General features: G+C 43.4%; 1 protein-coding gene across 1 annotated transcript in view; it reads right to left on the bottom strand.

Moving 5' to 3' along the window:
- Positions 1-14,142, bottom strand: part of sema4gb (sema domain, immunoglobulin domain (Ig), transmembrane domain (TM) and short cytoplasmic domain, (semaphorin) 4Gb) — a gene marked incomplete at both ends in the record, with an annotated part of 131,470 nt that overhangs the window by 10,792 nt on the left and 106,536 nt on the right. The window contains 3 exon segments of the mRNA XM_080746989.1: positions 149-402; positions 9,565-9,626; positions 12,820-12,974. Of these exon segments, the coding sequence (XP_080603115.1) occupies positions 149-402; positions 9,565-9,626; positions 12,820-12,974 (471 nt within the window).

The following is a 14,142-nucleotide window of genomic DNA, read 5'->3' as shown; positions in this document are numbered from 1 at the left end:
TGCAGGTCTCGACACCAACTGACTCCCCACCTCTGACCTCTCCACCCTCTGACCTTGACCTCCCCACCTCTGACCTCCCCACCCACTGACCTTGACCTCCCCACCTCTCCACCCACTGACCTTGACCTCTGACCTCTCCACCACTGACCTTGACGGTGTAGAGGCGTACGGGCACCCAGACGGCGTTCTCCACGGCGAAGCATCGGTATGTGCCGGCCTGCTGGGGCCGGGCGCCCAGGATGAGCAGGCCGTCGGTGCCCACGCGGTACCCCCCCGCCGCCAGGCTGTAGCCCTGCAGCTCGCGGCCGTTCAGCATCCAGCGCGGCGACGCCAGGTTGGAGCGCAGCTCGCACTGCAGCAGCACGTCGTCCCCCGCCATGACGGAGCGACGCCGACTCAGCACTGAGAGAGAAGAGACAGAGAGAGGAACCAGTGGAGTCACTTCTGAGCTACAGGCATGATGATGATAATTAATAATAATTTACATTATTAGGGATAAGTTATTGTCTTAACTCATTTAGTGCCCAGGCACGAAAGGGTTAATGGTCCAGAGTGCCGGCCAATTTCTCCATTCGCGGCCACTCTCTTATTTTGATAGATTCCGTGACTAGTTCCGGTCCGGAACGTAAACAAAGATCTAAGATGGATGCCTTCATGCTTGTGCTATTTTAGCGAGAATCCAATGCCATCCTTGGCATCAAAAGTATTTTTTGGAGAAAATGGACTGTAAAGATGAGAAGGACCATTGTTTTCTGTGGGATGGGATAATTAAATCGAATCGTATCGTATCGCCATGAATTAACCAATATCGTCCATGTATCGTATCGTCAACCATGTATCGTGATGTGTATCGAATCGCTATTAAAATGTATCGTTACACCCCTATATAGTGAGTTCTAAACAAAAGGACCATGTTTGGTAATTGGCTTAACATGGGAAATCCATCCCTAGAAGACGGAAGTGAACTTGCATTATAACAGAAGTGCTGCGAGACGAGATTTTACTTTACGTAATTATTTCCGTCAATAATGGTGGCTTTGCATGTAAACAGATGATGGACAGGGACTCTAAGCATTACATGCAGGGGCGTAACTACCGCTGACGCAGCCGACGCATGCGCATTAGGGCCCGTGACGTCCAGGGGCACACGCAGGTGGAGGAGAAAAAATAAATAATCTAATAATAACAATGTATACAGACGGAGCCGCTTCTGTCCTGATCTGTTGCATCTATTTCCTGTAGTAGGCTGCTACCATTTCAAAATAAAACATGTGTTGAATGATCACTTTACAAATATCCAATACAATGACTCTTGTTTTGAAATGTCCACTGGTATGACAGGAAGCTATGACAGGGCCCCTTAGTGCTGCTGACGGAACACAGGCTGAAGAGACGTTCTGAACTTATGAAGTAAAAACAACACTCTCGGGCATTATGGAATATAAAGTTTCAACACACGACTTTGGGGAGCAGTTAATATTTGCCATGCTCTCTAAAACCAAGACACTGTGGAATATGGAACAAAACGTGCCCAACTGGTCTTGTTGTTGTCATCCACCTTACTTTAGCAGGTGAGTTAAGTAATTAATATAAATAATGCTGGTTTGCAGTGATGCATCACTGTCAATTAAACTGTGTGCTGTCATTAATGTAGGCCTAGTTGTCTTAATGGATGATATTTATAATGCTGTTTTGGAAAAACGGCGTGGTGATGTTTGTAGTGTGAAGACTAATGTCAGAGTTGTTGTGTTGGAGTGCCATAGGGAAGAGTTCATTAGCACCAGAGAGAGATGGAGACAGTGAGACACTACTTGGTTGGGCTACATATTGTCATGAATTAGATGGCGAGTGTGTAGATGTCTTCTGTTGGAGCCTGGTGTCCCGCATTTGCGCTGTCTGCATTTGCGCTGTAGAAAAAAGGTGGTTGTTGTTGTTGTTGTTGTTGTTGTTGTTGTTGTTGTGGGGCACTTGGTGAAAATCTCGCATCGGGGCACACCGGGGGCTAGTTTCGCCACTGATTACATGCTACTGGCAAATAGTAAAACATGGATAGGGACTCTAGGCATTCCATGTTACTGGCACATAGTAAAACATGGATAGGGGCTCTAGCATTACAATGTAGTGGCACATAGTAAAACATGGATAGGGACTCCAAGCATTACATGCTACTGGCAAATAGTAAATACATGGACGTATAGTAAAACATGGATAGGGACTCTAGGCATTACATGCTACTGGCACATAGTAAAACATGGATAGGGGCTCTAGGCATTACATGCTACTGGCACATAGTAAAACATGGATAGGGACTCTAGGCATTACATGCTACTGGCACATAGTAAAACATGGATAGGGACTCTAAGCATTACATGCTGCTGGCACATAGTAAAACATGGATAGGGACTCCAAGCATTACATGCTACTGGCAAATAGTAAAACATGGATAGGGACTCTAAGCATTACATGCTACTGGCAAATAGTAAAACATGGATAGGGACTCTAGGCATTACATGCTACTGGCACATAGTAAAACATGGATAGGGACTCTAGGCATTACATGCTACTGGCACATAGTAAAAAATGGATAGGGACTCCAAGCATTACATGCTGCTGGCACATAGTAAAACATGGATAGGGACTCTAGGCATTACATGCTACTGGCACATAGTAAAACATGGATAGGGGCTCTAGGCATTACATGCTACTGGCACATAGTAAAACATGGATAGGGACTCTAGGCATTACATGCTACTGGCACATAGTAAAACATGGATAGGGACTCTAAGCATTACATGCTGCTGGCACATAGTAAAACATGGACAGGGACTCTAGGCATTTCATGCTACTGGCAAATAGTAAAACATGGATAGGGACTCTAGGCATTACATGCTACTGGCACATAGTAAAACATGGACAGGGACTCTAAGCATTACATGCTACTGGCACGTAGTAAAACATGGACAGGGACTCTAGGCATTACATGCTACTGGTACGTAGTAAAACATGGATAGGGACTCTAGGCATTACATGCTACTGGCAAATAGTAAAACATGGACAGGGACTCTAGGCATTACATGTTACTGGCAAATAGTAAAACATGGATAGGGACTCTAGGCATTACATGCTACTGGCAAATAGTAAAACATGGATAGGGACTCTAGGCATTACATGCTACTGGCACATAGTAAAACATGGACAGGGACTCTAAGCATTACATGCTACTGGCACGTAGTAAAACATGGACAGGGACTCTAGGCATTACATGCTACTGGTACGTAGTAAAACATGGATAGGGACTCTAGGCATTACATGCTACTGGCAAATAGTAAAACATGGACAGGGACTCTAGGCATTACATGTTACTGGCAAATAGTAAAACATGGATAGGGACTCTAGGCATTACATGCTACTGGCACATAGTAAAACATGTATTTTTGAGCGAGATAAAAGAAACTGATTAATGATTCACCTAACGTGGGTCTGTATTTTTCTTCACAATGGTATTTTCTTTCACTCAGAACAGAAAAATTACAATCGCGGCCATCAGTGCTTTTGTAACGGCCGGTAGAGAAGGGCTAGTTTTAAACGTGAGTTAGATTATGAGGTAAATCAACTTTTTGTGAATTTCATAACACTGTCCTGTAACCGGATTTCCTGATTGAGAAAAATAGCAGATCTGCAAGCTCACAATGCGTCGTGATGCGATGCATTGTGAAACCAAGACACTGTGGAATATGGAACAAAACGTGCCCAACTGGTCTTGTTGTTGTCATCCACCTTACTTTAGCAGGTGAGTTAAGTAATTAATATAAATAATGCTGGTTTGCAGTGATGCATCACTGTCAATTAAACTGTGTGCTGTCATTAATGTAGGCCTAGTTGTCTTAATGGATGATATTTATAATGCTGTTTTGGAAAAACGGCGTGGTGATGTTTGTAGTGTGAAGACTAATGTCAGAGTTGTTGTGTTGGAGTGCCATAGGGAAGAGTTCATTAGCACCAGAGAGAGATGGAGACAGTGAGACACTACTTGGTTGGGCTACATATTGTCATGAATTAGATGGCGAGTGTGTAGATGTCTTCTGTTGGAGCCTGGTGTCCCGCATTTGCGCTGTCTGCATTTGCGCTGTAGAAAAAAGGTGGTTGTTGTTGTTGTTGTTGTTGTTGTTGTTGTTGTTGTGGGGCACTTGGTGAAAATCTCGCATCGGGGCACACCGGGGGCTAGTTTCGCCACTGATTACATGCTACTGGCAAATAGTAAAACATGGATAGGGACTCTAGGCATTCCATGTTACTGGCACATAGTAAAACATGGATAGGGGCTCTAGCATTACAATGTAGTGGCACATAGTAAAACATGGATAGGGACTCCAAGCATTACATGCTACTGGCAAATAGTAAAACATGGATAGGGACTCTAGGCATTACATGCTACTGGCAAATAGTAAAACATGGATAGGGACTCCAAGCATTACATGCTACTGGCAAATAGTAAAACATGGATAGGGACTCTAGGCATTCCATGTTACTGGCACATAGTAAAACATGGATAGGGGCTCTAGGCATTACATGCTACTGGCAAATAGTAAAACATGGATAGGGACCCTAGCATTACATGCTACTGGCACATAGTAAAACATGGATAGGGGCTCTAGCATTACAATGTAGTGGCACATAGTAAAACATGGATAGGGACTCCAAGCATTACATGCTACTGGCAAATAGTAAAACATGGATAGGGACTCTAAGCATTACATGCTACTGGCAAATAGTAAAACATGGATAGGGACTCTAGGCATTACATGCTACTGGCACATAGTAAAACATGGATAGGGACTCTAGGCATTACATGCTACTGGCACATAGTAAAAAATGGATAGGGACTCCAAGCATTACATGCTGCTGGCACATAGTAAAACATGGATAGGGACTCTAGGCATTACATGCTACTGGCACATAGTAAAACATGGATAGGGGCTCTAGGCATTACATGCTACTGGCACATAGTAAAACATGGATAGGGACTCTAGGCATTACATGCTACTGGCACATAGTAAAACATGGATAGGGACTCTAAGCATTACATGCTGCTGGCACATAGTAAAACATGGACAGGGACTCTAGGCATTTCATGCTACTGGCAAATAGTAAAACATGGATAGGGACTCTAGGCATTACATGCTACTGTCACATAGTAAAACATGGACAGGGACTCTAAGCATTACATGCTACTGGCACGTAGTAAAACATGGACAGGGACTCTAGGCATTACATGCTACTGGTACGTAGTAAAACATGGATAGGGACTCTAGGCATTACATGCTACTGGCAAATAGTAAAACATGGACAGGGACTCTAGGCATTACATGTTACTGGCAAATAGTAAAACATGGATAGGGACTCTAGGCATTACATGCTACTGGCAAATAGTAAAACATGGATAGGGACTCTAGGCATTACATGCTACTGGCACATAGTAAAACATGGACAGGGACTCTAAGCATTACATGCTACTGGCACGTAGTAAAACATGGACAGGGACTCTAGGCATTACATGCTACTGGTACGTAGTAAAACATGGATAGGGACTCTAGGCATTACATGCTACTGGCAAATAGTAAAACATGGACAGGGACTCTAGGCATTACATGTTACTGGCAAATAGTAAAACATGGATAGGGACTCTAGGCATTACATGCTACTGGCACATAGTAAAACATGTATTTTTGAGCGAGATAAAAGAAACTGATTAATGATTCACCTAACGTGGGTCTGTATTTTTCTTCACAATGGTATTTTCTTTCACTCAGAACAGAAAAATTACAATCGCGGCCATCAGTGCTTTTGTAACGGCCGGTAGAGAAGGGCTAGTTTTAAACGTGAGTTAGATTATGAGGTAAATCAACTTTTTGTGAATTTCATAACACTGTCCTGTAACCGGATTTCCTGATTGAGAAAAATAGCAGATCTGCAAGCTCACAATGCGTCGTGATGCGATGCATTGTGAACTTGTAGATCTGATTTTTTCAAATGGCCGAAAGTGGTTAATGTATGTTTTGTGATAATAATTCTTTCTCTCTATATGACCAACTATGGACGACTGATATTGAGTAACTTCATGACGTTGTCACATGATGATGTCACCACTTCCTCATCACAACATCCTCTATAAATTAATTGCGCTGATTAGCGGCGGTGCAGATGTTGCGAAATGTTACGTTGGACCATATATCAGAAAGGAACGAGAAGGTTCCTCCAAACCTCTGTGGTGGTTGGACTCAAGGTCTACTCCTTTTCCTACGGACACAGTGACCTGAACGACGGTGATCAGATCCATGTTCACGTCTTCAACACAGTGCCTTTACGCTGGGTGAAGTTGAAGACGAGAGGAGAAAGACACGTTGCGGTTCCATCCGGGCGCCAAGGCTACACGGCTGTGCTGATAGAAGTGACGGTGTACATCTGGGGGGGACGTAATTACCCCGGAAACACGTACTACAGCGTGCTCTATGCATTTGATGTGGACACACACAGATGGGTTAAACCTGAGGTTTCTGGGACCGTTCCAGAGGCGAGGTGCTACCACTCAGCCTGTGTCTTGGGGAAGGTCATGTACATCCATGGAGGAGAGACAAAGACATTCATGAATTACATGTACAAGTTGGACACCACCACAATGGTATGGTCTTTCATTAACACCAGAGGCCCTGCACCACCTGCTTCATGGTGTCACTCTGCTACCATCATCGGGACAAAGATGTTTGTATTTGGGGGCCAAGGGAACCAGGGTGTCGAATACAACAGCATCAGAGTGTTTGACACAGAGAACTGTTGGCTGAATACATCTTCTGCACAGCTTCTCCCAGAAGGACGCAGGTATCATTTAGCCTTTACCTACAATGGAGAGCTGTACATATTTGGTGTCCATAAAAGGAACCAGCACTCAAATATGTGGAAATTCAATCCAGAGACCATCTCCTGGAAGGAGGTTGAGCCGAAGGGGAACAGACCGCGTCAGGATTGGTGGGAGTGCTGTTGCATGGTGGAGGATCGTATCGTATTTATTGTACAACAATGGTACAAGGTAGAGCAGCATGTGTACATCTTAGACTTGAGTCCTAGTCTGAAGACGTTATGCAAGCTGGCAGTTATTCAGTACGGTCTGGAGCAGACTAAACTCCCACATGACATCAGGTGGGAACTGGCAGCCATGAGCTCTAACTAGGGTTGCCATGGTGTGTTGCTGGTGTTACATCGTGTGTTGTTACACGCAGCTTGTTAACACAGTTACCGCCATTGACCAAGATCTACGTCACGTCCTGTTAGAACGGACGACCACCGCTGACAGAGATCTAGTCCGTGTTTTCAGAGATTTCAACAGAGGGCGCTCTCCCGCAAACCGCGAGCGATCCCAGGACACCAGAAAAAGAATACAACCGAAATTGACTGCATCCCATTTTTTTTCTTTCCCCGTCCGGTACAATGCTATCGGATTTTGAAAAATCCATTTATCTCGGATTCTTTGCCCAGATTTTGGCCAGAACAAGCCCTATACTAACTAAAGAACACATGATCGTGGGTACAATCCTTCTTTTCTGTGTGAATGAAAAGACGATGGTCCGCCCCTCCATGTGTGACGAAACAAGGTAAAAACACAGAAGAAAAACCTGGCAGCCGAGCATGAATTAACTCTTATACCGCTACGGACGTTCCTGTTCGCCCCAATTCTCGAGGTCGCGCCGCGCCAATACGGCCGTTCGTTCGTTTACCTTGTTGATGTCCGTAAGCTGATGAGGGGTCACGCCGCCGTGTACTGTAATCACATCGCCCGCAGTGATGGTCTTAAAAATCCATTATGCGTTAACATCAACGGAGACCAATTCTCTTCCGTGTTGATTTTCTCTGGCCCTGAGGCTCTGTGGCCAGAGACTGCTCTCAATGTATGGCAAGTCATACCGGCCAAATTCACATTAATTCTTGCATGACGCCGCCCTCTGCTGCCTGGTCTGCCAAAGTGCATTGTTGCACAATCAAAAAAATTAATAAAAATAATAAATAAATAAATGTCTATCTATCTACTATAATGTCGCAAAGGTAAGCCGCTTTTTGATGGCACCAGACCCAATAAATAAATAAATAATCTGGCAGTAGTAGAGTTAATACCTGGTAGTGAATGTGTTCAAATGTTAAAATTCATGATTTGATTATTCAAAGAGTAAGAGTGATTTCAGTATTTAGTCGGATGACGGGCAGTAAACATATGTGTCCCAGTGCGGCTGACGGCTCGTCATTGCATTTTTTCTCATTTTAATTTCATTTGAAAGCTGGGGATCATAGCTACAAAATGATATATTGGTTGTGGAGATTGACCCAACAGTTTTGAAGATATGGCTTATAGAATGATGCCATGCTGAAATACTACTTTTGAGATATTCAAGTTCTAAATAAATGTCTAACCTGCAAATGACCTGACGATCTCTCACATAAATTAAAAAAAAAGTCTTATTTACATGCAGAGTTAAGCTCTGGCGTTTAAGTGAAATGTAGCCTAGATATTTTGAGATGCATTTGTGCCTTTTTTCATTAAAAAAAATAAAATAATAATAATCATATTAGCAGTAGTGAAAAACCCTGCCTTCCGAAATGACTGCCCCTCAGTCATGCTGAGTCACATATATGGAGTGATAGTGACTGTTCTACCTCCCACAAAATAACACATTGAACAAAACATGAAGCTTTACAAAAAAAAGGGGAAAAAAAGAGAAAGAAAGAAAGAAAGAAAACAATTCCTTAGTTCGAGACAGGCTAAATAGTAGAGTCAAAAATTGCAGTTCCGTGACCACGAGAGCAAAGGTCCGTTTCTCAATGGACTTGTCATCTAGGAGGGTTATTAAACAAATTTGACATTTCTTGGGCACATTCCTAAAAATGGACCCCAAAAAACTGTGAAAATTGATGACTCATCACTAAACCATAGTTTTGTTGGCCGTGTCATGCAAAACAAATGCTTACAATGGATTCAGAATAATTAAAAACCCCTAGTTTGAGCCCTCACATCCCACTTAAAGCAGATTTTTTGGGAGTCATTTTTTCCTTTATAGTATAGCGTATAGTAAGTGAATGAGACTGAAAATTACCCTAGCTGTCAAACATTTTCCAATTAAGAAATAACAAAAAATTATTCAGGATTCCAATTAAAAAGAAGCAAAACTAACCGATCTACAAGCTCAAAACGCATCGCAGCGCGACATGTTTTGAGCTTGTAGATCTGCTATTTTTGCTTCTATTGTATGCGATACTAGAATGACAAAGTAGGACGTAGCAACATGCAATGTAGCCCTCTGGAGTGAAGGTGGAAATAAAGTGGCCCTCGCCATCATCAAAGTTGCCCACCCCTGGTCTAGCTGTGAGGCGACAGCTCTACTGACTGCGCCACCATGCTCCCCTTCAAGGGGAACATGTGAAAGCTGAATTAATAATAATAAATGTGTGTGTGTGTGTGTGCGTGCGTGCGTGCGTGCGTGCGTGCGTGCGTGCGTGCGTGTGCGTGTGTGCGTGTGGTACCGTTCCCGGTGCTGTTCCGGCAGCCTCTGCTGCCTCTCAGCAGGTCCTGGATCAGGTTGGTCCTGCAGTGATAAAACATAAACCAATCAATATCACAGACATGCATCTATCCATTAAAATAACACCTGCTTCATTACACAGCTCAATAGTTGACTATTCTATCAACTAAAATAACACCAGCTAGATTTATGATTTAACTCATTTGCTGGCAAAAACGAGGAACCCGAGAATTTCGCGATGTACCACCCTGCCACGCCCGAGGAACCCGAGAATTTTTGAAAAAAAAAAAAAAAAAACAATTTAGTAGGCATGATAGCGATCGCGAAATTGCATGTTTAACCCCCATAGCAACCCCATCTTTCAAACATGGCAGCCATCTTTGTTTACATTTTAGGAAAACATAATGGCTGCTATCTCATGAATGCCTGAACGGATTTCCATTCGGATTTTTTTGTTTGAAAGCTGTGAGCAATGTGGACACACGTGGTGCATTATCTAGGCATGGGTGTGCATGATCCGTGCACTATGAATTACATGGAAGTCTATGGAGACAGTTTGGCATAATTAGAGTACGAAGGTATTGTTAAATGGCAGCAGATGAGTTAACAGGTAAACAGCACTAAATTGCTGGGCGTTGTCCTGGACAGTCAATTATCGTGGACTGAGCACATAAAAACAATAGTTAGTAAAATGGGGAGAGGTATTGCAGTCACTAGAAAGTGTTCATCTTACGTACCTTCTAGTATCCTGGGACAAGTTTCAAAATCTTAAATGTTGTGTCACTTGGATTATTGTTCAACAGTATGGTCATGTGCATCTAAGACAAATCTAGCTAAATTACAGGTTGCACAAAACAGGGCGGCTAGGCTTGTCCCATCTTTTCAACTAGTATTGAAAAGATGCACTCCAGCCTCTCATGGCTCACTATTGAACAAAGGATTTCTTCGGGCTTGGCTACGTTTCTCTGTTGTATTATTAATTCAAAGACTCCCTTGTTTCTGTTTGACCAGGTGGATTATTGTAATAACAGACATTCTTACAATACTAGATATGCTGTTAATGGTCATATTATTGCACCTAGTTCAAACATTAATTCAAAAACTGTAATTTATAGAGCCATTGACTATTGGAACATTTTACCACTTAACATTCGTCTAACTCAAAATAAATCAGCTTTTAAGCTATATCCTATTAATGTGCAAATGTGAATTAATGCATTGTAATGTTGTTGTAGTTTTATTGTATTGTTTTCTTTTTTACTTTATTGCTTTTTTTTTAATGTATTTGTAATACTAGAAGCTGCGGCGACCTGGCCAACTCGGGAACGATGTAAATAGGGAATGAATGCCCCGCCCTTTAATGCAAACCCCATTATACCTGTTGTGATAGGATCCGTTTTGACCATCTGTTTGCCTGTGTCCATTTATGCCCATATATGGAGATATCTGTTATCTGTCTGTCTGTCAGCGTCCATTTTATGTCCATATATGGAGATCACTGCAGATATAGTTCTGGGTCCATTTTATGCCCATATGCCCATATATGGAGATATCTGTCTATTTGCGTCCATTTCATGCCCATATATGGAGATCTCTGTATCTGTCTGTCTGTATCCCTTTATGCCCGTATATGGAGATCTTTGTGATTCTGCCTCCATTTTATGCCCATATATGCTATATATGGAGATATTCAGAGATTTTTTGTTGACTCATGTGGCGTACGTGATGTCAGAGCCTTTTATGAAGTGATGTCACAATGAGTCAGAGCTTTCGCCGATTTCCTCCGGAACAGCCTGATGTCAACAATCAACCCCGCATAAGGAGATTCCGAACGTTTCGCGCCGGTTCGGGAAAACCGCGCGTCGGGTCGGGTCGAGACCCGGCACTGCACTCCGTGCCGCGGCGGGGAACGCGCGTGCCGAATCTGAAGCCGGTGGGACGAACGGTTCTCGAGATACGCGGATTACAGACACACAGACAGACAGACAGACAGACACGCAGAGACTTCTCGCATTTATAGATAGATGACTTGTATGGACCCCAGGAAGACTAGCTGATTGCTACGGCATCAGCTAATGGGGATCCTTTTCAAATAAACAAATAAACAAATTTCACAGCTCAATAGTCGACTATACTTTGAGACACGCACGGCCACAACACCAGAGGGGAGCGCACACAACCATCTGATAACACAAACCCATTAAGACAAATATGGGCAAATTCTCCTTCTACAACATTGCCACCCAGGTGTGGAATTCCTTGACTACCTCCCTTAAAACATGTAGCTCACTGGCCTCTTTCAAAACTGCCCTGAAAACTCACCTTTCAGGCAGCCAAAGAAGGAGGTAGTTATCACTTCTCCCATAGAGAGGCGAGAAGTGAGCACCCACTGTACATATAGTGTTTTATAATTGCAGTGATATTTGAACGTTTTTTTGTTGCTATTTTTTATGTCCATGAATTGAATACCAAGGACCTCCAACGTAAACAAGACCGTAAAGGGCTTAGGCCTATTTGGGGTGATCCTTTGGGCAGGGTGTTTAACTGTACCTGTACTGTACTACATTCTATAGAACCATGTTATATAAAATAAATAAAATGTATACAGTACCTCCTCTTAGTGCTCGTATATATATATATATGATTATTTTGGGGGTCGCGGCCTGAAAAGGTTGAGAACCACTGAAGTATTGTATGCGGGTAATCGCACCGACACCTGGTCTCTACAAGTGGAAGTGGGCGGTGTTTATTTTTTTCTTGTTGTTTTTTTTTCACCGATGGGTTCCCAGATTGTTTGGGTATTCCTTAAAGACATTCTAAGGGGTGCTTCAAACGCCACCGAGCAACTTGCATTGAAGTGAATAGCTGGGGGCGGGGCCATACGCCCTCTATTTAGATAGCAGCGGCTTTAAGCTCCGACGGCTACGGCAGACGGCTACGGCAACCGGAAATGGATCAGCGCTCGATAGATAAACCTGCTTGCCGTCGCAGCAGTCCCCACAACGGCAGAAAATCTGTTTCCACGTAGCGTCTACAACGTCTGCAGCATAGACGCGTCACCATGGGAACCAAAAAGTTCAGTAAAAGGGGTGGGACCCTGTCGCCGACGGCTGTTTGCTTAACGATTTTGACTGCACAGCAGCCGTACTCCGTCTGTCGTTGCTGTCCTGAAAATCGTCAAGAGCTTAAAGTCCCTATTACCTCTATGGTACGGACACATTGCTGAGCCCTGGTCCCTCCCCTCTCCCCTCCTCACCTCCTGGGGCGCGAGGACATCTCCACGCACACACGGCCGTCCCACACGCAGTAGGGGTCTCGGGAGAAGATGCAGTCGTAGCAGGAGATGTAGCGCTGGCAGGCGGACATGGGGACGCGGACCACCGCAGAGTGGGAGCCCACGTACACACTGTGCTGTCACACACAAGACACACATCATGGGGACGCAGACCACCGCAGAGTGGGAGCCCACGTACACACTGTGCTGTCACACACAACACACACATCATTCATGATACACTTTTTGACAACAAGGGTTCATATTTTAGATTGTAATTAGAGAAAAGAAAAGATGAGTGTTAAAATAGTTTTCATTTACTGCTTTCAATTGTTTTAGTGATTTTAGTATTTTGATTTCAGTGGGTACAAGTGGCGAAGTAAGCCATTTACCATGAGAGGGAGATTGTTGGCTGATTTATCACTGTTTCAGGGTTGTAGCACGAGGCGAAGCAGAGTGCCAAACAACCCTGAAACAGTGGTAAATCAGCCAACAACCCACAACCCTCGAATGGTAAATTGCTTTTCTACCACTTCTACCATATAAGAAAACACAGTTGTAGCTTGCAAGGTTATTTAGTTACAATCAACTGCAACACAACAGTGGGCGGGGTCCATGAGCCAACTCAAGGTTGTTGACTGATTTACCACTGTTTTAAGCCAATCAGAATCCAGTATCTGAACATGTGACCACAAAAAGTGGTAGAAATATGTATTTTTAGACACAATAAGCCAGCAATTTCTTTGTTACTATTCACACCAGCCACCATAAGTCACATCTGTCCATGAAAGATTGTGGTGCATCTTGGGAATGGGCTTATATTTAGTCACTTGCATGCAAATCAAAATCGTTAAAATCACTAAAACAATACAAAGAAGTAAATGAAAACATTGCAACAGTGCTGAGAGGTTTCCCACCGCGGAGAACAGACTTTCAACATCGCAAAACGAGCTTTGTTTAGGTGAGTAGCGAAGTAGTTTAGTTTATTTTGACTGAAGTCGAGCCCTTGTAGTGGCAGAGAAATTCCTGGTCCTGTCTGTGAGTCAGCCGCGTCAGTGAGACCTCACTGACGCTCTGGACCAGAGCTAGTAGCATAATATGCAAAAAAGCAGTCAATAACAGTATACAGATTAGGGCATTCACGAATACTGATTTTTAGTATTCAAACTATTCGACCTCAAAGTATTTGAATAGTCGAATATTCGACAGGACAGGCCAAACTGGCCAAACTGTCAAATATATTAAGTAAGCAAGAGGCGAACATTGTGAAAATAGCCGATCTACATGCTCACGCCTTGCGTTGCG

Source organism: Nannobrachium achirus (assembly GCF_963921795.1).
Source record: "Nannobrachium achirus genome assembly, chromosome: 18".
Taxonomy (NCBI): domain Eukaryota; kingdom Metazoa; phylum Chordata; class Actinopteri; order Myctophiformes; family Myctophidae; genus Nannobrachium; species Nannobrachium achirus.
The sequence above is the reverse complement of the archived record's forward strand: the minus strand, read 5'-3'. Positions and strand labels throughout refer to the sequence as shown.